At 38.9% G+C, this 27828-nt stretch overlaps 1 protein-coding gene across 4 annotated transcripts in view; it reads right to left on the bottom strand.

The window, feature by feature from the left end:
• The window catches only part of mettl15 (methyltransferase like 15), a 63447-nt gene that overhangs the window by 22080 nt on the left and 13539 nt on the right, over window positions 1-27828 (bottom strand). The window contains exons 1-3 of one of the 4 annotated variants that reach the window (XM_042221014.1): window positions 10169-17394; window positions 9811-10014; window positions 6032-6168 (exon numbers count right to left, since the gene is read on the bottom strand). In XM_042221014.1, the coding sequence (XP_042076948.1) occupies window positions 6032-6168; window positions 9811-9828 (155 nt within the window). In that variant the 5' untranslated portion in view covers window positions 9829-10014; window positions 10169-17394. Of the gene's footprint in view, window positions 1-6031; window positions 6169-9810; window positions 17395-27828 lie in introns of those variants that run through there. The other 3 variants (XM_042221015.1, XM_042221013.1, XM_042221012.1) reach the window with 3 other exon arrangements.

Below are 27828 nucleotides of genomic sequence, written 5' to 3'. Positions count from 1 at the left end.
TATAGGAAAAATCATAAAGCCTTTGAATGAAAACAAACGCTGTTGTGACAGTGATGTACACTGTTTTGATGGTATATATGCATCAATCTATCAATCGTTTGTTGTAAGATTCAGATAATTATTTTTTAAAAGCTAGACATTTTAAATGAGAATAAGAAAGAAAAGTATTTCCTTGTGCCCCCCTCTGATGCCCTACCTGGCCCCCCTGGCAAAACTTTGCTAGATCCGCCCCTGCACAGTTACCAGCTGTCAGCTACATAGAAAAAGGATCCTGGTGTTATTTGTCTCTCAGAAACAGTTCATAACTTCCCTTCAACTCATTCATGTGACCTAAAAGATAAACCTGATTCTCCATCACCTGTTCAGCTCTGATGATCCAGTAAGGACATCTCCTGGTTTCATCTTCATGTTTCCCTCTTACCAGATAACCAAACCGACATCATGACCAGCAACTTTTACGGCTGTGGCTCCAGCAAACATCAGCTGATACTAAAAATTAATATTAAATAAATTCTAACAACAGCTGATCAAGCTTAAACGCACTGCTGTTGTTTAGCGCAACATCCGCTGGTTTCCTCTTTCTGGCGCAAAGTGGGCGATAAACAAACAAGAGAGAAAAGCTGATCATTGATCAGTTTCAACAGGAGAGGGAGGGGGAAAGAACGAGAGAAGAAGAAGCAGCTGTGCAGCTCCAACTTTGTGTCTTTTTCCATTGTAGCTGAAGTACGGGATAAACTGTTCCTTTTCACCTCAATACGAAACACGTAATATTTTCTCTGAATACGAGATTCTGTTTTTTACGGGACGGTTGGCAACTCTACTAACTAACCTTATGAACAAAATAAAGTTCAACATCAACATTATAGCACCCATCCAGCTGTATAGAAACTCCGTCATGCTAGCTAGTACGCAGTACGGAAAAAGTCAGCATAACGAAAATAAACTCCACCGAAACTTGGTTCATATCTGACCCAGATAGACTGCAGGTCATAACTTCTTACCTGAAGTTCAGTTCACCTGACACTCAGACCAGCGGCCGCCTCGGGTCTCTCCTCCTCCTGCCTCCCCTTTCCCTCATCCACCTGCTGGTCTCCACCACTTGCTAATGTTACTGAATCTGTGGAAGCTCCGCGATAGCCACCACACAAAGAAACGAGTAACAACCCCTATCTAAATCCCACTAATGCGTTCCTGATTTTGGCATAATAACTAGTTACCGTGCTCGTTACCACAATAATAACGTAGTTACTGTAACGCGTTACTTAATAATAACGCGTTAGTCCCAACACTGCTAGTCAGTCAATCACATGTCAGCAATGTGAAGCATTTAGGCATGTAGCCATGGTCAAGTTGATTTGCTGAAGTTGCTGAGAATCAGAATGAAGAAGAAAGGTGACTGAAGTGACTCTGAAAATGGCATGGTTGCAAAACAGAGCTTGACAACAGATAACAGATAAACAGATAGTTCATGCCAGATGGCTGGTCTGAGTATTTTAGAAACTGCTGATCTACTGGAATGTTTTTTGCACATTCTACCACACAAACATCTCTAGAGTTCACACAAAATAGTCTGAAAAAAGGAAGGCAGCAGTAACTCAAATAACCACTTGTTACAAGGTATCCAGAAAAGCATCTCTGAATGTGCAAGACTGTGAACTTTGAGGCGGATGGGCTACAGCAGCAGAAGACCGTACTAAGGCTCACTCCAGTCAGTCTAAGCTTTCTGTTCTTAGCTAAGAGTCACTAAGACTCAGCAAAATTTGACAACAGACGATTGGAAAATTATTGCATAAACAACATAAAAGCATGGCTCCATCCTCGCTTGTGACAATGGCCGAGGCTGGTGCTGGTTATGTAATGGTGTGGAGGATATTTTCTTGGCACATTTTGAACCAACTAAGCATTGTTTCAACGCCTACCTGAGTATTGTTGCTGACCATGTCCATCTCTTTAGAATCATCCTGCATTAACCAGGACAATGCGTCACTTCCCAAAGCTCAAATCAACTCAAACTGGTAACCAAAACCTAAATGTTGGCCAAAAAAAAGTGGCTGGTGAGTGCATTTCACCTCCGGTCATACAGTAATAATATAACAAGTCAACTTTAATAAAAATCCCCTTTAAGATCTTTTCATGTTGTGTTTGACAAATATGCACATTTCAGTGAAGAAAACAAAAAAGTCATGCTATGGTGAAGCTGAATTTGAATTTAAAATTACTTTTAGTTATCCACTTACTACTTTTATAAGCTCTAAAATGTTAGGGGTGATATTAAGAGCACCTTATGAGTGAGTCATTTCCTTTAATTAATTGAAAAAAATAGGTATACTTTTCTAATATTATATTTAAGTTCTTTCATAAAATACTTTCTCAAAACGCTTTATACTGTATCCATCAAACTGTCAAAATAGGTGGCAATGATATTTTTCTTTCTGCCTTTTCTGAGGTCAGTACTGAATCTTTTTTTTTTCAGAAATCATTCCTTCACTAAATATTTAAGGCTACCATTGGTGAGGACATCAGCAGCCTTCACAGTAGCCTCAGTCTGAGCGCATGCTCATTCAGCATCATGCTGCTTCTTCACAAATCAAGCCTGAAATATTCCCTTGTGTTGACCTGCTCAGTTCCTTTACCTGCGTCACTGAAGCCTAAGACAAGATGGTGATTGATTGCTTTCAGCAGGGGACCGGTGATGGAGATATCTACAGTCCAGTGGAGGAAAAAAACAGAAGAGGGATACAAACACAGAGAGGCTAGCCTTTAGAAATGACTCTTTTATTTTTAACTAAATTACCCCAGATGACCCAGAGATGGATATAAAAGACTTCTCTCTGACTTATTTATGTACTGTTAAAGCCACAGGAAAATATTGAATCGTGAAGTTTGTCCTGCCCCCTGTTTCCCCACTTTAATTTCATCATCTTTACTTCCTGGCTGACAAGCTCATTTCTCCATAGTTAGGAAATGCGAACACGACATGAGTTTCTAAACATGGAAATCAGCACTTCCCTCTATGTCGTCTATGATGTACGACTGATTGATTGATTGAGGTTATCGCTCGGTTACAAAGAACTCAAGAGAACTGCCGACGTGTGGGCTATACTGAGCAATGCAAACACTATTACACTTAGCTGGGAAGAGCAAAACAAGAGATGACATGCAAGAATGAAGAGAGAAATTAAAAAAGATTTTTTTGCAGCCAATTAACAGCCATTATTATTATTATCATTATTATTATTAGCAGTGATACCAAACATCTTCTTTGGCATGGTTTGCTGATGGAGGTAAAAGTAGGTCTTTGTGGCAGTCACTCCTTGTATATTATAATCTAACTAACATTTCTTATTATAAGTAGCCTGGGAACATTTACATCATTTACATTTTACAAACAGTTGACCAAACCGACAGCTTGGGTAGCTTAGAAGGACGTAAATTCAAGTTTGTGCATTTTATGAATTGTGAAGTGTTTTTGGTGAGTTGTCTGCATTAAATGCATAGCACTGGTCCTTGCACTGTTGTAATGCAGGACTATTCTCCCAGTAAGCTCTGGTTGACTTCACCCATGAAAAAAAGCAACAAAAATGGCAAAATGCCTAGATGAAATCAATGTAGGTCTCCAAGGTGTTGCTATTTTTTTCAGTAATAAAATAAACCAAACAAAAGTCAGCATGTTTTATATTGGTTAAAAATTACACCTACGTGATGCTGTTGTGGGGAGTGGTCTGTGGCGCCGCTGCGGGGAAGCTGACAAAACAGAGCGGCATCAGCAATTACGCCTCACCTGCATTTAAGAGGAATGAACTGGGTTCTATTGTTGTGTACCTGTGGCTGGCAGCTGCAAAGCTTCAGCTGGGTGTTCATCTCGAAATTTCTACTTTATTCCCAAAATGACAGTTAATATTTAAACTCAAACACCGAGCTGACAGCACAACTGAAGCGGCCTCTGCCAAATACAAAATGCTGTGTCTGTTTTTTGGACACTTTTTGTAGTTTTAACGACCAAAAGTAATACTGCCAATCTGTTACAACACTAACAAACAAAAATATCCTGTCTGTGTGTGGGTTTGTTTGTTCATATTCATTAATCCTAATTGAGGGGAAATGTTTCATGAATTGTCATTTTTTTTAACTTAAAGTCATATCACCCAGCCTTAGCTGTAGCTGAAAACATCTGCACCAACCAGTACTGTTGTAACTATTGTTAAAAATGGACGCCTCTTAAATGATTGATTTTAATTTTCCCCCCATTGCATTGAAAATTGTATTAAGTATTTTCCAGGGTATCTCTACCGTTTGAAATTCTAGTATTGTAAAAACCCTAAAGGAAATTGCCAAATAATTCATCAACATGTTATTATAGGCTCACCTTTAATTGCAGATCTGACAAATCTCCAATGTAAAACCTTTAAATATAATTTCATTTCATGCAGTGGTCTTCAAACAAACAACAAGAGTAAGAAAGAGTGGAATAAGAGTGGAAAGGAAAAAATAAAAGAAGGATCAACTGAATAACAAAAGCAGAAAAGCGCTACAACCTTAGAGGGAAACTGTTCTTATGAAAACATTTTAAATAAGCCAAATAAAGACAGAGAGCCAATATGTGCAGGCAAACTCTAAGAAAATGGGCTTCATGTGTCAAAGCATTCAGAGCCTACTACCCATGATGTGACAGGCAACATGGCATTCGGTGTAAATCAACAAAGAGCACAGAGTATGCAAACAGTTCAGATCTCACTTCATATCAGTCAGTTTCACCATATATGTACATGTAAATCCAATGTTTGACTTTTCAATGACGTGCTGTGCCTTTCAGATTTATAACATGTACTGTGGGCACAACTACTGCAGATCTTCGAGCGGAGGGAAGTCATAGCAACAAGAAGAATGATGCAGAGAATAGCAAGGCTCAACATGCAGGAGACAAATCCCATTAAGTACACGGGTGAATATTATTCAGGGAAAAGAGATTTACCTTCATAAGCTGACGATTTTGAAATGTTTGGACTTGAAATTGTTCTCTTTGTGCTGTAAAACTGGGTTCAGACTGACACCGAAACTCAACAGTTTGCACTGAGGTTAGACTTTCCTCAAGAAACGGGAGTGCAGAGGAGAGAGAAAATCCTCTAACCCTGTTGTGTGGATGCACTGCGTGGGCTGCCAGGGTCTTTTACTCAGGCTTCCAATAATATTGGTTAATTGCTAGATTTCTCTAGCCTCTCTCAACTTGCATCACGAGTAGGCGTGGAAGAGTTTACAGCAGGGGTATATTGCTGCTGACAGAATACAGTGTTCTCATTCACTCTCTCTCTCTCTCTCTTAATTGTCATTCCCCGCTCACAGGCACATTTCTCTGGCAGATTCCCTTGAGAGAGGTTTCCCCAGAATCTACGTAAAAGGATTCCTTCCCACGCCATGGTCTTAGGAACATCTTATTTTCATCCACCCGCGCTTTGCTCATGCACACACACACACTCCCTCTCACCCTGGCATTGTGTCCTTGTGTCTCCCTGCTCTCTCTTATATTTTCATTTTCTCTCTCTCTCTCGTTTTTTTTTGCCTCTCTCTCTCTCTCCATTTTTAACCCCCACACCCCCCACCAGTAACTTATAGATCCTCTGTGGGAGGTAGCATCTCCCTCACACAGCAGGCGTGGGCCCTTACTCTGACAAATTACATGCTGGGCCCACCAGCTTTGCGTGGGGGGAGAAAAGCTTTAAGTTAAGAAGGAAGAATGGCTCTGATTGGACAGTGGAACTCAGGGGCTGTATCTTGGCAAGCAGTATTTGATCGGGCTCAGGGAAGAAGTGAGAAAGTACAGGGAGAGCTGCAACACCGTATATCAAACCCACAGTATCCTTTAAGAAATTACCACAAACCACACACACTGCTTAAAACTGTCAAGCTGTCAGCTATAACAACAAAAACTGATGGCCAAACATTAGCCATGATAAGGTATAAACATTTGTCTCAACAGTGTGTAGCTTGAAGCTTCAACTTTGGTCTAGTTGATCTTTCTCAATAAATCACTTACAAGTGTTCCTTGGCTAACTGCTGGGCCAGAGAAATTGCTGTGGGATCTCGATCTAAGGCCAGGACCGTGACTTCGGGAACTGTGCTCAGAATTGCTTTGGTATGACCACCACCTCCAAATGTCATGTCCAGCACCACCTACATGTGAGAAAGCACAAGAACAGTTCTCACAACATGACTCCATATACGTGAATCATCTTTTATCATCACAATGTTAGTTCATCATTTAAGTGTTTAACTCACGGTGGTGCACTGACATGTGTCATGCATAGGCACCCACATTTTCACACATTGTCACCTTCCATTTTAGTCTGTGACACCATCTAGATGTATGGTAAAAAGTTCTGATTGGGGGAACTCCCCAGCCTCTTTATCAAGTTTAAAGTCTATACCTCGAGAACTATGGTACCAACAACAATAGGTGAAAGAGTGTGTGTTTATCCACATAACTTTTGAAGCACTTACCTGATTTTTAAAAATGAGATCCAGGTTTTATATCATCAAACACATTTTAATACTACACAAAGATTACCATGGTAAATACAAAATGCAGTTTTTTACATGATGATTTTATTAATTATTGGGGAAAAAAGTTAACCCAACCCACCTGGCTCTGTGTGAAAAAAGTAATTGTCCCCAAAACCTAATAATGGGTTGTGCTAACCTCAGAGGCAAGAACTGCAATCAAGGAGATGTTCATAATGTGCAATGAGTCATTGAGTTTGGCCCCATTATCCTTGCAGAATTGTTTGAATTCTGGGTAGGGGGAGGGTTTTCGATTAGGAATGGGCTGTTTAAATCATGTCAAAACATCACAACTTGATATAAGTCTGGACTTTGACTAGGCCACTCCAAAAGACTTTATTTTGTGTTATTTTTCCATTGAGAGAAGACTTGGTGGTATGTTTCCCTTCATTGTTCAGTTGCATCCCAAGTGTGCTTGAGTTCAGGAAACAAACTGATAGCTGGACATTCAGGATTTTCTGGTAGAAAGCAAAATTCATGGTTCCATTAATTACAATAAATCGTCCAGGTCCTGAAGCAGTAAAGCAGTCCCAGACCACACTACCATGTTTGACTGTTCAAGTTTTGCCTCATTGTTCCCAAGAGTATTTTCCCAAAAGTTTTGGCGATTAACATTTGGTCAGAAGTGGATTTCTACTTGAAATGGTCTCATGAATTCCATTTTTACCCAGTCTCTTTCTTATTGCAGTATTATGAACACTACCTTAACTCAGGCCTCCAGTTTTTGTTGTTCTGGGCTCTTTTATGACCTCCTGAGTCATTGATGCACTCTTGGAGTAATTTGGTTGGCTCCTGGGAAAGTTCACCAGTCAGGTTTTCTCCATTTGTGTATAAGAGCTGGAGTTCCGAACCCTTAGGAATGACTTTGTAACTCTTTCCAGACTGATAGATGTCAGTGACTTTGGTCCTTTTTTAACATCTTTTACCCTTCTTCACTTTGTCAGACAGGTTCTATTTAAGTGATTTCTTGATCCAACAGATCTGGCAGTAAGCAGGCATGGATGTGGCAAGAGAGATTGAACTCCACTTTACAAAAATATGATTAGTCACAGTTAATTCATAACTACAGGGGTCAATTACGTTTCACATAGGACTAGTTTGGATAATCGTTTCACCTTAATAAATGAAATTATCATTTTAAAAGACTTAACAAAAAACAAGAAAACAGGAAGGGGGAAAATACCTTTTAACAGCACTGTATGAATGCATTATAGCTCAGACCAAGCCTTCAAAAGAATTCATTTGAATTTTTCACATTCAGTTCGGGGCAATCAAATTTAGCAATAAAGACGTTAAAAAGGAAGTGATTTCACGATCATTACAACACACTGAGGGGTGTTGTAATTAATAAAAAGTATTTTTATTTCATGGATTAACAACATTAAAGCTAAAATTTACATAAGCCGTAAGTTCAAGGTAAACATGCTCAGTATATACATATAAAACTAACATTTATCCAAGGTATCCTATACCTGGACTTGTTTCAAAGTAAGGTTGGGCGATATGTAAAAGTTTTCCAACCGACAATCGTCAGTCCAATAAATGACGATAAAGGCAATATACATGTGCAGGCGCAGACTTTTTAATGGGTGGAGCAATGTAATCATGCGTGGATTTGCGCATTTAGAATTTATACATTTTGTTTGGAGGGAATATTTTACCTTCTTTTCTTGTTTGTTTCAGTATTAATATAGCTACTTTTCGGATTCTTCATTTATTTATTTATTTAAGAAGGCAGTTGCTGTTTGTTTCCCTTCCCACCATTGTGTTGTTTTTTTTTTTATTTAAATAAAATGTTGTTGTTTTTTAACATAGGCTACTGCCTTTCTTTCTTTCTGTTATGAATTTGAGTAAATGAATCGCTGCATTTGGGCGCACTCTGAGGAGGGTGCATTTGTTTGCAGATGGAAGAGGGTGCCATTAAACAGCCCTATTATTTTTTTCCATTGATTGCTTCTCTTAGATTCAACCAACATTATTAGCAAACATACTCATGGGCAAATAAATAAATCGCTCTTCTAAAAACAATCGGCGAAAGGCTCAGCCTATCGTAGATAGTGGATATATTCGTCCAGTCGCCCAACCCTTATTTTAAAGCCACAATTATAAAGGCCTATAAGTACCAAAGTACCTCCTGATCATAATGAAATAAATGTAATTTCAAAATGTCTCAAACTAAAGGGCAAAAGCTGGCCAAAAACCGAGACAGAGTGCCCAATATTTTACCATATCTTAACCTTAATGTCGGCAAATATCTCTCCAAACTATGTCTGAAAAATGTAGCTTATTGAACAGTTCGTCATGTATACATTACAAATAAACAATACAATATTTTCCCCCAAACCTTATTCTGCAACTTTCTTGGCTGTGACAGGGAACCCACACTCAGTGCACCAACAAGCCTGGGAGGACAACCTAGCCAGTCAGCAGGCAAAATTTTTCTTTAGCACAGTCTTTAGCCTGTGGCAATAACGCTGTGTAAACTGGGATTGATTGACAATTTCTGGTAAACTTAGTGGAGCTTTTATTAGAAGTTTAATCATTATGAACGTGGCGGTTAGCACTGTCACCTCACATTAAGAAACTCCTGGGTTTGAATCAAGGCTAGGACCTTTCTGTGTGAAGTCTAGGGGTGGGGGAAAAAATCGATACTATGTAGTATCGTGATATTTTGTTTGCTAATAATGTATCGATACAGGGACAGCAGAAATCGATATTTTGTTACAAAAAAGGTTTTTGTGCTCAGAGCATGTTGATCCTTTTTCTGAGCAAGAATCCTGGCATTCCTTCACTGTCCAAATGTGTTTAACTTGTTTTTTGGCAGCAATAAACATGACAGTTTACTTCTTTTAATCTAAGACATGTTTTATTTTAATTAAGCTTAAAACTTTTTTATGTAATGTAAAATTATATTTTGTTTTAATTTACTTTCAAGTTCTTCAGTTGCTGAATGGGCTGCATAGTTTTCATAAATTGCATAGTTCAGAATAGCTATAATTGTACCAGATGGTTGCATTCAGTTAAGTTGGACTAAACTGTAATACAAACCGTTCAGTTTGTCAACAATAAAACTGACTGAAATGAGAGAAAGACTGAGTGTGAGACTTTGATATTAGATAAAATGAATATTGATAAAGTTTACCTTTATGTACAGAATCTGAATATCGCAAAATATTTTTAAAAATTGCAATAATATCGTATCGTGCGTTAAGTATTGTGATAATATCGTATCGTGGGATGTATGGTGATTCCCACCTCTAGTGAAGTCTGCATGCTCTCACTCCGTCTGCATTTGTTCACTTTGGGCTCTTGATGTGAATGTGAGCGTGGATGGTTGTCTGTCCTGTGCCAGACTGGTGACCAGTCCAGGGTGTACCCCGCCTCTCACACCATGGCAGCTGACCCAGAAATGGATGGATGGATGGATGCTAATCCAGAACTTCCAGATGAAGATCTGGACTGCATAATGCATACATTTTATATAAATATATAAATATAATATATATGCTAATTAATAAATATAAATGTTACTTAAGTCATATAAGGTGTCTGTTTCACTGAAACCAATAGCTATTCTTTTGCTTTTAGTCCCAAATTCACACAGAATTATCACCTGACTTTGTAGTTTCAATCGGTTTTACAGACTGCTTTTAGTCCACAGCATCTTTAGTCCACTGTTTTACTTTGACGGCTCAAAACTTCGCTGAACTTTAGTTCACTCGCCCTGCAGGAAATCAGAGTCATTTTAAACAGCAGGAGGCAGTTGTTTTCAGCAACAAAGCTCTAATAAACTGGATGTGACGATGTGCTAATGCAAATGTATTCATGTTAGCCTTAGAGCCTAAATTATAATGTAAGAACTTTTTTGAGAAGCTCTAACACATTTGACTTGATACCTGCAGTGACAGAAATGCCTGAAAACAAATATAAACACTTCACCAAATCCCGTAATTCAAGGTAACTGAACCAAAATTAATGGAAGTGCTGTTATTATGTTAATGCACATGACCTTAATCCTCACACAACAGACTCTTTCATCATACAACCGCCTTGATGAAGAGAACACTCCCAAGTCGCTCCCATAGGAATCTTTCTCATCTCTACCAACCTTCTTATCAATCCAATTCAAGAGATTACCTGATTAAATAAAGACCATATATGTACTGTTTATCAGTGGTGAAGCAAACTTGACATGCATCATCATTTCAGAAGCTATAGACACATTCAGCCCGCAGTTTCCAGTTAAAAGGGTTACTCACTGTTTTGTCTGTCCTAAAGAGATCTTTACCTCAGCCTTTTTTTTAACTTATAAACCTCTTTGCTTTCTTTTCCCTTGATATTGCAGTGTTCTGCTGATAGACAATAATTGTGTCATACACACGCACACGCACACGCACACTAGTGCTCAGCATGCATGTACAAGACACCATCAGACAGGCCCTAATGGATCGTGTCTCATCATCAATTTAGTTGTGAAGTCATGGCCTTAACAGTCAGCTCAATCGCTGTTAGTGCGCTCTTTGTTTCAAGTGCAGCAGGGAAGCACTATAGTAATAAGGCTGCAGGAATCCCTGTAAACCAGAAGAGTCAAACTCAGTTCACGGGCTGCACGGAGGCCGATTCGATCTCCACCACTCCTTTACAGTATGCGCTGTTTTAACAAAATTAGGTGCAGTTTCAACAATATGTGCTATAATGCATCAGCAGGACACAGTGGTTTAACCACCTTTCTTTGGTGTGGTATGAAAAACTTCTTTGTCAGTAGGAAGACTGTAAAAGTGAGGATGATTCAGAACTCTGACTCGGATTAAATTAACAGTTCAGACAACCAATCTCATAATGTCTTCCATTCTTAACAACTTATACCCTCCTTTCTGCAATTTTCACACTTTTCAGAGCCAGCCTGGGGACCAGATTGGACCTTTTGGCAGGCCAGAACTGCTGTGAAGTCACCATACACTACCTGCAAACTGTTTCATCGATGAACAGTGTCTTTCAGTTCTTGATGTAAAGAAAGACCGAGTCAGAAAGATGAGAAAGTGAAAAAAACTATTGCCTTGATTTCATTGTGATGTTTCTCAGTTTTTTAGCACACAAGTTTCTGTTTGCTCCATAAACCACCTCTTATTCTATTTTACTTTTTTTTAAAGCACTGTAAGAGAAGACAAACGAAGGGAAAATGTGTTTGAACGTTTGTTAAAAATATTAATCATCGACTTCAAAATAATCTCATATGTGGATGTCAGTGTTTTTTTTATTTTATTAATCAAGTATTGAGAGCGGGGCAGTCAGGAAATGTTTTACGCAGGATATATGTAACGCTTATCGACCATTCTGCGGGGTCTTTGCTGTTACCAGCTGTAACAACTGAATAAGACATGCAAAAAAAAAAAGAAAAGTTTTCCTATCCAGACATTTTTCCTTATATATTCTTGACTGAGCCTGCTACAAAAAAAGGAAAAAAGAAATCACAGCATGTTCAATCAGTCTGAATGGTCTGAGACTGTCTGAATAATTCGCTAGATTATCTTTTACTTTTCATCTTCTACATGTCTGCTCCGTGATTTATTATAATGTCAGCAAATGGTCGGGAACAGATGTAAAAGGACACAAAAAGGAAATGCCAGCTATTTCCCACAAAAACATTAAACATGTCGATCGATAGTGACGTTGAAGGTGGGGTGTGTGCTTGCATGTGTGAGGGAAGAAGTGATCAATGGCGGTTCCCTCTCCTTTCCAGCGCACAGCAGCAGATGGGGAGGGGGTGTGGGCTAGTGGGATGAGTCACACGCATAATGAACTTGCCTGTTGTGCTATTCAATACAAAAAAGGAAAACGAAAACAGAAACACAAACAGCAAAAGTAGGCTGGCTTTTATCAAACAGTCGACACAAGCAAACGGGAGACAAACTGGTCCTCTGCTGGAGGGTGAGGCACTTGTCACAACAATCTTTTGTCACATTTTGAGGGAGCTGTGGCCAAAAGAACAAAGGTAACGCTGATCTATTTCACCAGTTCAAATGACAGACAGACAGCTGATGCTCAATATTCTTAGAGGCAGTTAGCTGGAAGTGCAAATGCTGAGTATTAATTCTTGTTTGAATAACTACTGCACCAAGCACAGACACTCCATCTGTACAAGGTTCAGCGAAAGTTTCGCCTCCTTCACACACACGCACAAACACACGCATGCACAAACCAAATAAAGTAACCTAAAAATTGAGTGCATGTCCAAAGGGGAAAAAAAGGAAGCCTTATGTTTACAAGGTCATTTACAAGGTAAACTAAAAATCTGGTTCCTATGCTGGAGGATAACAAGCTTTTTCAAACGACCTGAATGCTGCTGCAAAAAAGAAAGAAGGGGAAAAAAACCTCCTCCCTCCCTTTAAAAAAAAAAAAAAGAAAAGCAAACCTGCTACTTCTGCCACCAGATGGACACAAGAACTTCTTGAAAAGATTTGGTGATAATAGGTTTGGCGTTTGAAATGATGATTAACACCAAACTTGGGAATGACTCATTCACAATATTTTATACCGAGGGGTTTTCAGCAAGGCTTTCACCTAGGCCATGCCTTTTGCAGAGAATGCGGCAGACTGGAATCAAACCAGAGCAAGACGCAGGTGATTCTCGGTAATGCAATGCAAAGAATGATCTTTAAAACAAAATTACTTACTCCAAGTCTGCGTTTCGTACTTCGTCTGGAGTGTGCAATATCTGCCTTTCCCAGCAGAGGGAACAGGAGAGTTAGGAGTGGCCGAGTGGTGCAGTCCAACAGTGAAGCAGCAAGGTGCTATAATGCAGGACACCTCAGCAGTCATCCCACAGCATTTTTAATGAGCACTTTTTTTCTCAAAGTAAAATGACAAATGCTTCATCAGTTCATATGTCAAATCAAAGAGAGATATTTTACATACATATCTAAAAAATAAAGCTTTTGCATCAAGCAAACAAAAAACTGCTCGTACACCAGTATATGATATCCTGGCCATACGGAAAAAATGGGCCTCATCTGAAGCTTTCTTATGGCTGAATTCATTAGGAAAAGACAAACAGGAACCTGAGAGAAGCCTGAGTACTCACCTAAATCCTACTTGTGACTCCCCAGCCCAGGTCAGTTACAGTGGGGGATCTAAAATGTCATTGAGGGGAGTTTTTTCAGATCTTGTTACACTAACACACAGACCATTTGGGAGACAGATACACAGGTACAGGATCGCTTTTCTTGTCTCGTCCGTTGCCATGGCAAGAGTGGAGGTAGCCGGTTTGCATTTCTTTCTCTGTCACGCAAAGTTCATGGCGAGACACAAGTGTGCCCAGTTTTAGCAGGTTTGCAGGATGAGAGCACAGAATGATTCGTGTGGAAACCCTGATATAATCAGGTAATAATGCGGGATTTGGTGGCTGTAGAGAATAGTCCGATAGCTACACATCTGGCCAATGTGAACTTGACTGGACATAAAATCTCACTGCTATGTTCCAACTGTATCTCACGCCCGAACCTCCGCAGCACAGCCTCAAACTGTCTGTTTCATTACTGCTTCCACACACGTTTTGACTTTAACTTCACCAGGTAGGAGGCAAATGTGTCCAACACAGATGGCCAGTGAAAGCAGACATGAGATTATCTTGATGGTGATCACTCATGTCTGACACACATACATGACTCACCTACCTAAACTTAAAGTGGACTTAACATATGACAAGTGGACAGAGAGTGAGTAAAAAAAAAAAATATATATATATATTTTTTTAAAGTGTGGGTGAATGAGTGAGCGGGTGAGAATGAACAAGTGATAGGGAAGCACAAAACTGTTGACAAAACTCTTTGCCAGACGTCTCCTGCCTCTGCGTATGTTGAACTAATCTCTCTTTTGTTAAAGGAATGCTGCAAAGTTACAACAAATACTTTCATTCCTCATCTATTCAGCACCGCTTGCCCTCTTTTGGCACAAGTTTAAATAAATATGCTCGAGGAGGTATTTGAGCTAGTTAAGACAAGACACGTCTATGCACGCAAAAACAGCAGTAGTTCATCTGCCAACAATAACACCCGTCTCAAGTTTGTAGGTCATTTATAGCCTGAGAATGAGCAAATCATGTTAGAGGCACTTAGAAGACATCAAGAAGGCCAGACTTTTTCAGAAGTGCCTATGCAAGGTTAAGTATCCTTTTCAGAAACACAAATTAATGATGGGAATTTTGTAAAGAAAGGAGAAAAAAAAGTGGCACAGCAGGGGACAAACTTTGTCAAAACTCAGGCAAGGAAATTAAATCATGACGCTATTCCAGTGGCATGAGGTTTCGGTTTTGCTCTTACTTTTAAAGGATTAAAAGCTAAAATATAAACTATTACAGTTCTGTTTGCTCCATTCCCTTGCTTACATCTAGCATCTAAAAATGTGAGAGAAATTGGATCCTTAATGGATGACCTTTATGCACAGCTGTTCAAACCTGGTCTGGTCTAATCTATTGGCCAAACCCTCGGTCTTCCTGTGGTCCACTTCTGCCCAAAGTTAAACGTCAAAATGAATAAACAGATTATCTCCATTAAATCTTGCTGATAGTCCTGAAACAATGAATTCTACTTATCCTAATGTCATCATTTGTAAATGTCTAGATAGTATACAAATAATAGAAAATGACTAACAAGGTGAAGAGCATGTAGAAGTACTAAAGTACTTCTCATTTACATTTAAGAGACATTTAAGAGACATATCTTATTGTGACCATTATGACTATTCTAAATTCCAAAATGACTACATGGTGTGTTTTTAAATACACTCATTTGCTATTTGATTAGATACACCTCTATCTAGGAGAATGGTCAGTCTGCTTTGAGCTGATAGAAAGGCAACGGTAAAGAACTGCTTATTACAAACTAGGTATGCAGAAGAACATCTCTGAGTACACAAACATCAAACCCATGGCTACAACAGCAGAAGACCACATCAGGTCCTGCAAGCTAACAACAGAAAATCGATGCTACTGATTTGTCCTGGCTCATCAAAACTGGACAATAGAAGATTGGAAAAAACATTACCTGGTCTGATGAGTCAATTTCTGCAGCCAGATTAAGATGGTAGAATTTAGTGTAAACAACATGACAAGGAAGGTCATTAATATATCCACCTTTGTATCAGTGATTCAGGCTGGTGGTGTAATGGTGTGGGACATATTTTCATGGCACACTTTGGTCGTGTTAATACCGACTGAACATAAAAAATACATCACAGTCCAACTGAGTATTGCTGCTGACTATGTCCATTCCATTAGGACCATAGTGTCTGATTGCTGCTTCTAGCAGGATAGCGCAAAGCTCAAATCATCTCAAGCTGGTTTCCTGTACTCAAATGGCCTCCACAGACATTAGATCTAAGTCCAACAGAGCACCTGTGGGATGTGGTTGAGCAGAAGATTTGCATCAAATCTGTAGCAACTGTGTGATGCTGCCATGTCAATGTGAAGTAAAGTCTCTGAGCAAAGTTTCCCTGTTCAATCTATGCACAAAGAATTAAGGCAGTTCTACAAGAAAAAGAGGGCGCAACCGAGTACTAGTACAGTGTACTTATTGAAGTGGTTGGTGAGTATATTATCTGAATATACTCAATCAATATTATTATTATTGACTCAAATTATAAAACAAACCCATAAATGGGAAAAAAAGCACTAATAAAAAGAATGTTTATTACATTTTCATAACTGTCACCATTCTACTTTTGTTTCCTCAGCACCAATCTGGATCCAATCAATAACAAAATACCGCTGAAAAGATTTGTGCAGAAGTTGCAACATCAACTCAAAGATATTCCCCTGGGACAAATGTTACTGGGAAAAAGAAGAGATGAAGAGTCACACAGTATCAGAGATTAGCATTACCCTGCACTGCACAGACACAGTGCATGTGCTGTAGCATTCAGTGTCAGCCATGTATACTCAAAGTGAAGATAACTGAGTCAAAACCCACTATCAGAGTTTTAACATAAATAAAGTCTGAAAAAATAGCTTCACATGATAAATGTTGGACTTTTGTCAAATTCTTTCTTTCTTGGGAAAGTTGCCAACTAAGACATTAATAAAACAACATTCTTGGGTTGTTTTTTAAGCCAATTTTTTTTTTTTTTTTTTTATAGACATCCCTTTTTTGGAATAGCTGCTACAGGGCATGGCTATTGGTCTACAAATGTGTGTAGTTGTTAGTGCAGCACAAGGCAGAGGACATACTGGAAAACTATCTAAACAATTTCAGGAAGCTGGCTAGTCTGTTTGTCATAGTGTCTCCCCTCACCATATATAGCAAATTTTAGGCACAATCTGTCCCTGGATGGTTAAGTGGCTTTATGTTCTTCCTTATGTCACCTTGCTGTAAGGCTGGAAAACTGCCATTAATGTTCATAAAGCCATGAACACGCAGCAGCTTATTTACGGAATCTGTAGAGAAAAATGAAATCCATGATACATTGACTCTGGAAAGTATTCATAGCGCTTCACTTATTCCACACTTTGTCATGTTACATTCTTATTCTAAAATGGATTCAATTCATTTTTCACCTCAAGATTATACACCCAATACCACACAGTGGCAAAGTTAATAAGGTTTGCTTGAGATTCTTGCAAATTTATTAAAAATTTAAAAATTAAAAATATAACCTGTACATAAGTGTTTGTACATACATACAGTCTTTGCTCAGTACTGTGTTTGGCTGCAATTACAGCCTCAAGTATTTTTTAAGTATGATGCTACAAGCTTGGCACTAGAGCAGGGCGATATGGCCAAAAATATTTATCACGATATATATTTGAAAATTTGCGATTAACGATATAACTGACGATATAATTGATGCGAGACAAAATACAACTCCACAACATTACTAGCGCAAAAAGACAACCTTCCATTTATTTTCACTTAAACAAGAAGCTGGTTTTTATGTACATTAAAGCTTTATAAAAATGTAACAGTGCAAATGCAAATTCCTTGCTGAAAGTTTAACCAAAAGGCATTTCCAGTAGAAATGGGCTGACATATCCTGAGCATAACCATGTATAATATCCACTGAAGTTAAAAAGAGGTGCTTTGCAACATTAAACTGCAGTGTGCAGTACGTATTTTTCGGACCATAAGGTGCACGGGATTATAAGGCACATTAAGCGAAACAAAGCAGTCAGATAAATCAAACTTTATTAAACTCATTCTTCTTGCTTCCTCCACTTCTGTACCATTGATTCATTAATGTTGAATTCTCTGGCAGCTGCTCTATTCCCATGTTGTTGCAGTATATTAATGACTAACCTCGTATTGTGGATGGATTATCTCAGTTGTTCTCCTGACTGAAGTTTGGTCCGTTTACAGCATCCTGCCATGCGATTGCATTTGTCTCTAACCATGAGGAACCTTCACGTTAACTTTTATAAGTGGAAAAGTGTTAGTGTTCGTCCTCCAGCTTCACTGTTTATGTTATGCTAACATAGCTGTGTCGCTAGCGATCACGTAGCACATCATTATATACCAGCTAGCCCAACTTCAGTAACCCTACAAACGTCACTGCTGTTTAGTTTCCTGTCTTCATTTATGTTGGAAGTGATAGCAGAGCTGTACGTTTGATTTTTTCAGAAATCTCTCAGTCAGAACATGCAATATCATGCTTAGGTAACTAGCGAAACTAGCGAGCTAACTTCCGCTAGCTTCCTGCTAACTTCTAACTCCGTTAAATGTAATAACTTTTGTTTTCATGGATGCCTGGAAGTTAAACTTTATAGTTACACCTGGTAAAGCAGCAATGCTGATCGTTTTATTAAAGATGAAAGAATTTAGACAGTTTTTAACTCTAAGTGATGCTGCAGTGTTGTTTGACCTGAAGCATGCAGAGTTTAGGACCCAGATTACTCCCAGATTTAAGAGCATCTTAGTCCGACAAATACGACAATAACGACGGCCGCTTGCATGTTCTGCAAAAAAATGTGCTTTGTTGTGTATCTGACGGACAAACACCAAACCAGTTCCACATCACGGAAGTTGCACCATTTTTACAAACCAATTCTGGTTCATCTGTTTCACTCAACAATCGGCCATGTGCATGAAAACAAAGGCACTGCGCATGCGCGTTTTACTCCCATTCTATCGCGATATTTCATTTTCCTATCGTTGCCTAACATTATACCGGTATTACCGTGAACGGTATAATATGGCCCAGCCCTACTTGGCACACCTATTTTTGGGCAGTTTCTCCCATTCTTTTTTGCAGAACCTCTAAAGCTCCATCACATTGGATGGGGAGTGTCAAGCCATTTTCAGATCTCTAGAGATGTTCAATCGGGTTCAAGTCTGGGATCCGGCTGAGCCACTTAAGCATATTCATAGAGTGGTCCCTTTGTTATCTTGCCTGTGTGCTGTTGGAAGATGAACCTTTGCCTCAGTCAGAGGTCCAGAGAACTCTGGAGGAGGTTATCATGGAGGATGTCTCTTTATGTTGCTGCATCTTTTCTTCAATCCTGACTCCCAGTTTCTGTTGCCAAAAAACCCACAGCACGATGCTGTCACCACCATGCTACACTGTAGGAATGATATTGGACAGGTGATGCGTGGTGCCTGGTTTCCTCAAGACATGACACTTGACATTCAGGCCAAAGAGTTCTGTGTTTCATCAGACCAGAGAGTTTTGGTAACCAAGCTGTCATGTGCTGTTTTCTCATTTTAATGCGTTTGTCTCCTTTCGCTTCTAAAGTACTTCGAATAGCTTGCCTTGCCTTTTACTGAGCACTGGCATCTATCTGGCCACTCTACCATACAGGCCTGATTGCTGGAGTAGTACAGTATTGTTGTTCTTTTGGAAGGTTCTCCTCTCTGCAATGACCAACACCGGAGCTCTGTCAGACTCCCTGACTAAGACCCTTCTATCACAATGGCTCAGATTGGCCAGGCAACCACATCTAGGACGATAACCGGTGGATCCAAACTTTCCAAACTCCCATCTACAAAAGTATGTCTCTACTCTTCTCCATATCTGTACCTCGATACAATCCTGTCATGCACCTGAGCACAATTCTTATGGCAAAGGCCGTGAATTTAATTAACTTTGCAACATGACAAAATGTGGAACAACTGAAGCACTGTGAATACTTTCCAAATGCACTATATTTATCAATATAAAATATTTTGATAAACACAGAATACAATATATTTATTAAGTTTAACATTATTCTTGCAGTTTTTACACTCACATCTTTGAGTTGGACACATAGAGCAACACACTGCACACTGTAATATACAATAAAATGCAGTCAAATACAAAGACGAAGCTGATGTAAACAATAGACCAGTTGCCTCCTAATAGTAATGTATGCTTACTTAAAATGGGATAATCATTCCGAGGAGGAGAGTGAAGCTGGTGGGCTGATAAAGTCAAGAAGAATAACACTGATCTGTACTTCTAGAAAAGTGCCCTCGCAAAAAATCTCTAGACCAATAATACTCTCAAATTTCAAAGTTTACAAACCAACAGAAGCAGCAGTTCTTTAGACATGTAAAGAGAAAAATCACACAATAATCTCAAATTTTCCATCAACTACAGCACAACTGCCAGGAACAGAAAATTCCCATCCAATATAAGACTTCAAAAAATTGAAAGTCTATATGTAATAAAAATTAAATAAAGTGAATATTTCATTTAATTAACAATTTAATTAGTTCATGGCAGCAGTGTACTCAAAAATTATGGGTGTCCCTGCAGCTTTCCTTCACCAAATAAACCATCTCTACATTTACTGTAACAGATCAATCATCATTAAAGTCAAAGCTAAACACACCAAATGATTATGTGGCTAATTTGCCAGTCAAAAAATAAGTTCGCAGGACAAAATTGAAAAGGAGATAAAACTGTCACAAATCAAATTAGAATTGACAAACTGTCAGAACCTTCTTGGAAAAAAACAGAAAGGGGCAACTCCTGGAAACATCCTGCAAACATCCTGCAAATGTATAACAAAAAAAAAAAAATCAAAAACAAAACAAAAGAATAATTTATTAGATTTTATAAGACACAAGCAAAACCATGTTTTTTTTTTGGAAGAAACCACTACATAACGTATGTCTCAGTCACAAAGCCGTAGACCCCCAGCAAATGTGTGCTTCCCAGCCAGTTGGTGAGTGGTTGACATAAGTTACTTGATGTCACCAGGGGAAACAGGTCACAAAGAGGATACCTTCACTGAAAACCTTGCGATGTTTCTGTGGTCACCAGTTATTGGCAAGGAAGACGCTGACTTTCGGCAAATACTTGGCATTTACTCTCCAAGCTGTAGTGAAACTTGAAAAAGTGCAACAGAAACTAACAACACAAATATTTCTGCCTTTGGAAAGGCAGAAATGGAAAGCATTCACCTTCAAAGTAAAATTTGCACTTTCTGAAAAGTGTTGGTAGCAGTGGTAAGGCACACCTTCTGGTTTGTATCACACTCAAGTTTCAGTACCACTTGGCAAGCAGTTGGCAAGTGTTTGCAGACAAGTTCATGTCTTCTATAATGACTCTAATGACTGTGGAAACCTGATAGCGAACAAAGCCATTACAAGGTTTTTGGTGCATTTATCTCTTTGTCACCAAGTTCATTCTAGTGACCACCTCTAGCAACCACTCGCCAGCAGTTCATGGAATACAAACCTTCCTCTAGTGCCTGGTAGTTACCAGGAGGGGTCACTGACTGGTCTCTAGATGTTCACTGCGACATCAAGCTACCATCAACAACCACTCACAACCGGTCAGAGAATGCACACTTTTCCCTGGCAACTGGTGGTTGTCAGATGGTCAACGACAGGTCTGTGTCACTTAAGTATTTGAGAAATTTATTGTCATATTACTGAATAACATTAACTTAATAACATTTATTTTTTAATTCATATGACTTTTAATTTTTTCCCCGTTACGATTCCAATAATGGAACCAGGGTTCATATGATTTTATGTGTCTTGAGTTCCATGATGATAATAAAATAATATTCTGATCAGTTGTGGTAAAGGTTCAGGAGTATTAATTGATCTTTGTGCTTCCTAACCATGTGGATATAATTTTTTTTTAAATTTTATTTTACATTGTCTCCATAACTTTGTCATGATCGCTGTCCAAGGTGCTGATCCTGGGACCACCAGGAACGTCCCCTAGTTCAGGTAAACTAAACTGGTGGCAAAAATTGCTGTCAAGAAAGCATAATTTAGTACATTTATAGAAGGCAGGGCTCCGAGAGGCTGAGGATGTATTTGGAAACAGTGTGCAGAATCCTAATTACCCGATGGTGTTATCACCCAAAACTGCACTGCAGCAGGCCATGAGCGCAGAGCTGGGATTAAGCGCGACTATTTAGGGTCACAGTCACTTTGACATCACGTTGCTTCTTTTTTGGATCTCATCTTTTGGGATTAATGGTTTTAACTAGAGTAGTTTTAAAGCTTCGTGTACAGCTGCCGATTTATGGAGGTTCTTGTAGTACTCTACCCACCTCGTCAAACACCATAACATTCCCAAAACCTGTCACAATCTCTTAATCTTCCCACTTTATTTGGTCTTCTTTCCCCCTCACTATTACTTTCACATAATTCATGCAGAGTCTGCCTTTGTTCTGTATGTACATTTGTTAAAATGTTCAATAAAAACTTGACTGCAAAGAGGAAAACCCCCAGTCCCTGTCCTCCTCTACATAAAGCTCATAAAGCCCATGTCAAGCATCCGCTCATTTCAAGGAGTCCCGAGACTGGCTCTTACACTACAGTTGTGCTGGGTAGCTCTCTGGAGAAATGGGGATAGCAGACACTTGTATCTTCTCTCAAACTATGAGACAATAACTCAATATTTACTGTACGTGGGCAACCCGGTGCAGCGATTAGTCTCTCTGTTGGGTTATATGCTGCTTATGTTTTGAAGAAGTAATCTGAAAGCAATTAAATTTTAAAAATGGCAAATTAATATAGCTTTTTTCCCAGTGTTTTTCAAATCAAAACATAGTTTTATATATACATGTCTATGTTTATGAAGTAGCAATTTAAACTTTCATCCTGAAGCACAAGGAAATTTATTTATGGATTTTTGAGTCAAATTTTGTTGGCACAACATAAACAACATGTCCAGGATTCACAGGACTATTACGTGTATTTCAGGACAATCATATTATCATGCTACAATCTGTGTAATAAAATGATGTGAGCTGCATTGTTTCTTACCTCAAATGTTCTAGACCTTGCAAATAAAGTACATAAGGCATTGTGAGGATTTGATTTGGAGGCAGTGAGTGACAGCTGTGAAAAAAATGATTGGACACTGAAAAAAGTGGAAAGGGAGGGACCTCTACTGCGTGCATGAGTCATCACTCTCCACCCCCCACCTCACCCCCAGCCAAACTGTCTGTTTTGTTTTTTTTTCCCCTGCAGGTTGGAGATTTACTGAGCAACATTTTCTCAGCTGGTAAGATTCATTTTTACATTAAATTTATGGCAGGTCTTATGCAAATTAGTGAGAACAACATTGTGGGTCAAAACTGAACATAACAAGCTCAAGCTAGTGTTTAAAAAATTACTTCAGTAAAACAGTGCAAAATCATACATAAGGAGATGTGTTTCTATTAGTTAAGTTAACAGAAACTGTTAATTCTCTAGCCAACTACTTATTCTTCTACACACTTAGCAGAGAGGCTCCATACAAAACAGGCTTACAGTCTACACAGACTATGGCCTTACTTCGGTGCCATGTAGCTATGGGAGAGAGTGTTCATAATAATTAAATTAAAGCTTCTCACAGTCTGGCAGGTCAGTTTTGGGTTGAAAAAAAGAGGGGCAAGAGGGTTGTAATGTGTAAAACACATTGTCACAACTCAGCTGTTATCTAAATATCCAAGAGGGCTATATCTCTATATAATTACACAGTTTTATCAACAAATTTTGTTGCTATTCATTTATTTTATGAGTGTGCAAAACTCTTGAGCCACCTCTCACTTCTTTATATTTCGCTAGGAAAATATAATGTTTGTTTGAAAGTTTGAGATCTTTGGATGTCAGCTGCCTTTTGTTCCATTCTCTCTCAATTTGATCCCAAAAAGCTTCAGTAATGAGGTCCAGGCTCTGGGGAGGCTTTAGGAATGACTTGACAGCTACTCTTTTTACTTTTACAGATGGATCACTTGAAGGTCCAGCTAGGTCTTTTCCAGATTTTTTCCTGCTTCTTAAGATCATGAGTTTCAGATACTTTTCATCTGCTGTAGGTAGTTTTTTAGGTCTACCACTTCTTTGTTTGTCCTCTACTTGTCCACTTTTTTCATTTTTTAAAAGACACACTGCACAACACGCTGAGATATGGCAGGTTTTCAGCTAATAGCTCTTTAGGAATCATCATGTACGTGTAAAAATACTACATTTTAAGCCTTTCAAACTGATGTATTTGGCATTTTTCCTTGATTCAATTAAGGAAATGGGAACAAATTGGGTTTTTTCATTTGGTTTTGTTGTTCTTTGTTTTGTTTTTTGAGACAGGTCACCAGCAAGAAAGTGCCTAAAGACACAAATTAAAACTGGTCTTTGCTAAGTTGTCTGTTATGCGTAGACACAACATTGATTCATCACTTGAGTTAGGCACGTTTTCTATGCTTGAATGATTCACAGGTTAGTGTTAAGTGGCTTAACAAAAAACAACAAAAAAAACAAAACAAAAAAAAACACTCCTCTGAAAATGATAAAACAGAAAGAGTGAAAAGGTAGCCAACGAAAAACTCTGAAAGACCTTCAGAAATCCTGGAGATAAGTTATACCCATATCTATCTGCTGATGACGAACATTTCCCTGTGCTCATAAAAATCAGAATTTAGCATGTGTATTTACTAGGGATGCAACGATACTCATATCGATATTGAACCGTTCGATACAGTGCTTTCGGTTCGGTACGCATATGTATCGAACAATACAAAATTTTTAATTTATTTTATCAACTTTCCTTCTGACGATGCTGTCTGTGTTGAGCGCTCAGTGGATCTGCGCTCGACAGTGCAGCCTAGGCGGAGTAGTCGAACGCAGATTCACTGAGCGCAGGGCAAGCTAGCGAGACAGAAGTTAAGCTCTCCTTGCAACATGGCAAATTGAACCTCCCCCACCCTCATTCAGATCTGGCGTTTGGAACTATTTTGGTTTTCATGTGACGTATGACCCTGAAGGTAAGCGCGTCATGGACTAAAGTAAAACAGTATGTTGGATGTGCCACGCAATGCTCAATTACATGGGTGGGAACTAGTGTGTTAGCGCAGTTAGCTCGTTAACGTGTTGGCCGTCCAGCCCCACGCACGGGGCGATCCGCGGTAGCTCGTTAACGGAGATTTGCCGTGTTGTGGCGTTAACGTCATTTAACAGATTAACGCTGACAGCACTAGTGGGAACACAACGAATATGACTGCACATTTACCCGACATCATCCTAGTGCAAAGACAAGTGGAAGCAGACAAAAACAACAAGCACGCATGCTACAAACTTTACCCGAGTCATTTAGACAGCCGTTAGCACATGATTCTCCTTATGGGGACCTGATATGTTTAATATGCTGCTGAGAATATAGCCCAGAAGAAGCGGTATAGTATAGCTTTTATTTTGGAAAGAGCCATTTCTCTGTAATAAACTCTCTTTTCCAAAGATGAGTGATTCCTCAATCAGATATATTTTTTTTTATTACTTTGTTGTTTCAGCAACATTAAATTTAAAAACTGTACTTTTGAGTTAAAATATATATTTATAATTTTAATAAATGACAAATTAAAAAGGCATGAACATTTTTTTTGTATCGAAAAAATATCGAACCGTGACACCAAAGTATTGAACCGAACCGAACCGTGAATTTTGTGTATCGTTGCACCTCTAGTATTTACACATAGGTGTCATCACAACAGATTGAAAATTGAGCCTTGATCCAATACACAGCTTAAACAAAAAGTGATTCAAAAACACAAATGCATTGAGAATTCACTCTCAGTGATGCAGGAGACATTTAGGCTACGTCCACATGTACCCGGGTATTTTTGAAAACGCAGATTTTTCTATGCGTTTGCACCTTTCGTCCACACGTAAACGGCGTTTTCGGTCACTGAAAACTGAGATTTTTTTAAAACTCCGGCCAGGGTGGATATTTTTGGAAACTCAGTTTTTGCATTTACGTGTGGACGAGAAAAACGGAGAAAACGCAGCGTCAAAGGTGTGCGCATTTTTTGACATCACACTGTGCGCCACGTTATTGTTTCGGTGAAATGAATTTCTACAATACTGTTACTGTTCATTCTACTCTCTGCAGTGTTTAAATGCTTACACATACACACACAGTTATTGTCCCTTCACACATACGACTCAGTTCTGCTTCTATGCCCCATCCTTGTTTACTATTTCCCACCGAGGCTTCTAGACTTCTGATTGGCCAACATTTCTACATGGTTAGGAATATATCGCCACCTGCTGCTTTGGCATGTTCCTAGCAGCGTTTTCCTTCATTTCTGCGTTTACGTGTGGACGGGATTATTTTTTAAAACGAAAACGGAAAATCTGTTTTCAAAATCAGGATCGCCAAATAGTAACTGTAATGGTTTTGTGCACAAAATGGAATAAATAAACCTAATCATTGTATTCATATAGAGATGGGTGAGGGCTACATCCATTTTGTGAATATTGCAATCAGACCAATCCTCTTGCAATAGCAGTTCTTGTGAATTGAGAACAGACATCCTATCATTGCATGAGCTTATAGATCCTTACCTGCATATACTAAAAATATGTAAACCAATTTCATAAAAATCAGACCAGTCACAGAATCTGTGAATGAGATATACCAGCTATACCAAGTCTATATGTAAGATACTGCCATTGTGCTGCACTTTAGACAAGAAATCACAAAGCAGAGTATTGTGTACCTTTAGTATCAGCAGCAAATCTGTTATTGATACTGGAGTAAGCAAAAAATTATCGGCTATTATTAACTAAAAAGCCATGGCAATAGACAGTGCCAATGTTATGGCTAAATTTAGGTACCTACAACATCTATAAATAGGTTGTGGAAAGATAACCATGACAAGTAATATAAATCATCACTGAGTGTGGGCTGAAGAGGAGGGGCAAACCCTGGTCTAAAGTATCGACAGAAACACGCCTCCCTTTGAGTGTGCTCGCCTTGTGTGTCAGTCTATCTGTACATTTGTCACTGAGACTAAACACTGGCAGTCTGAGCTGAAAAAAAAAGATGTCTTCTTTTTCTTGTCAGAATCAACTCAACTGAAAATGGAAACAGTTTTCAATCCTACTCTGACAAGCTTCTTTAGAGGTCATTCTCCTAGATTCTGGGGAATGTTGCCCATAAACACTGATTGTTAAGCAGTAAAATGTCTTCTAAGATATACAAACACACATGCACAAACATTCTGGTCAGAGGGCCCGGTGGCGCCTGTATCCGGCAGCCTCGCCTCTGTCAGTGCGCCCCAGGGCAGCTGTGGCTACAATGTAGCTTGCCATCGCCAGTGTGTGAATGTGTGTGTGAATGGGTGGATGACTGAATGTAGTGTAAAGCGCTTTGGGGTCCTATGGACTAGAAAAGCGCTATACAAATGCAGGCCATTTACCATTTACCATTCCAAACATCTTTTTCTGATTAAATTTTAATAATAGCAACGAAGCTATCTGCTAAAGCTGATATATTTACAGTATATGTGATAGGCCAGTATTGGCCCTTAATATTTGTAGACTATATATCAGTCTGATTTAAAATACAAAGAACAGACTGCTAACTTCTGCTGGATGGTAAATACAAAAAACCCTATAAAAAACAGAAACTGTAAATCTGTGTTTTGACAGGAAACGCGAAATAAGGTCAAATCTGATGCCCTGGATCTATTCAAAATGATTATGTGCTTCATTGGTGCCTGCTCTGAAAGATTTTTCTTAAGTGTGACACCACCGTCAATGCAGTGTGCTAAGGAAACAATGCAAACTGCATAAAGCCCAAGAGTAAACACGAGTGGAACTGAAAAGAGGGGGTGAAATCATCTTAACTATATTCACAAAATGTAAAGAAGCATCAGGAAAGATGGCTCTCTCTCCTGAAGGTGAATTTCCTAGCACTAAAGGAAGACAAAAGAAGAACAGGGCCAAGTCCATTAGGGAGTGCAAGGAAGAATTGAGCTAAATGAAGGCTACATGGTGGCAGGCTTGGTAATAGGGAAAAGACATCTAGAGGCGTTTATGAAGATGCTTACTGTAGTTTCAAGACTGGGTTGACAATGTA

The sequence above is a fragment of the Haplochromis burtoni genome, unplaced genomic scaffold (assembly GCF_018398535.1).
Source record: "Haplochromis burtoni strain Fernald_Lab_line unplaced genomic scaffold, NCSU_Asbu1 Contig_59, whole genome shotgun sequence".
In the NCBI taxonomy this organism is placed as follows: domain Eukaryota; kingdom Metazoa; phylum Chordata; class Actinopteri; order Cichliformes; family Cichlidae; genus Haplochromis; species Haplochromis burtoni.
Note: the sequence above shows the minus strand (reverse complement) of the source record. Positions and strands in the feature narration are given on the sequence as shown.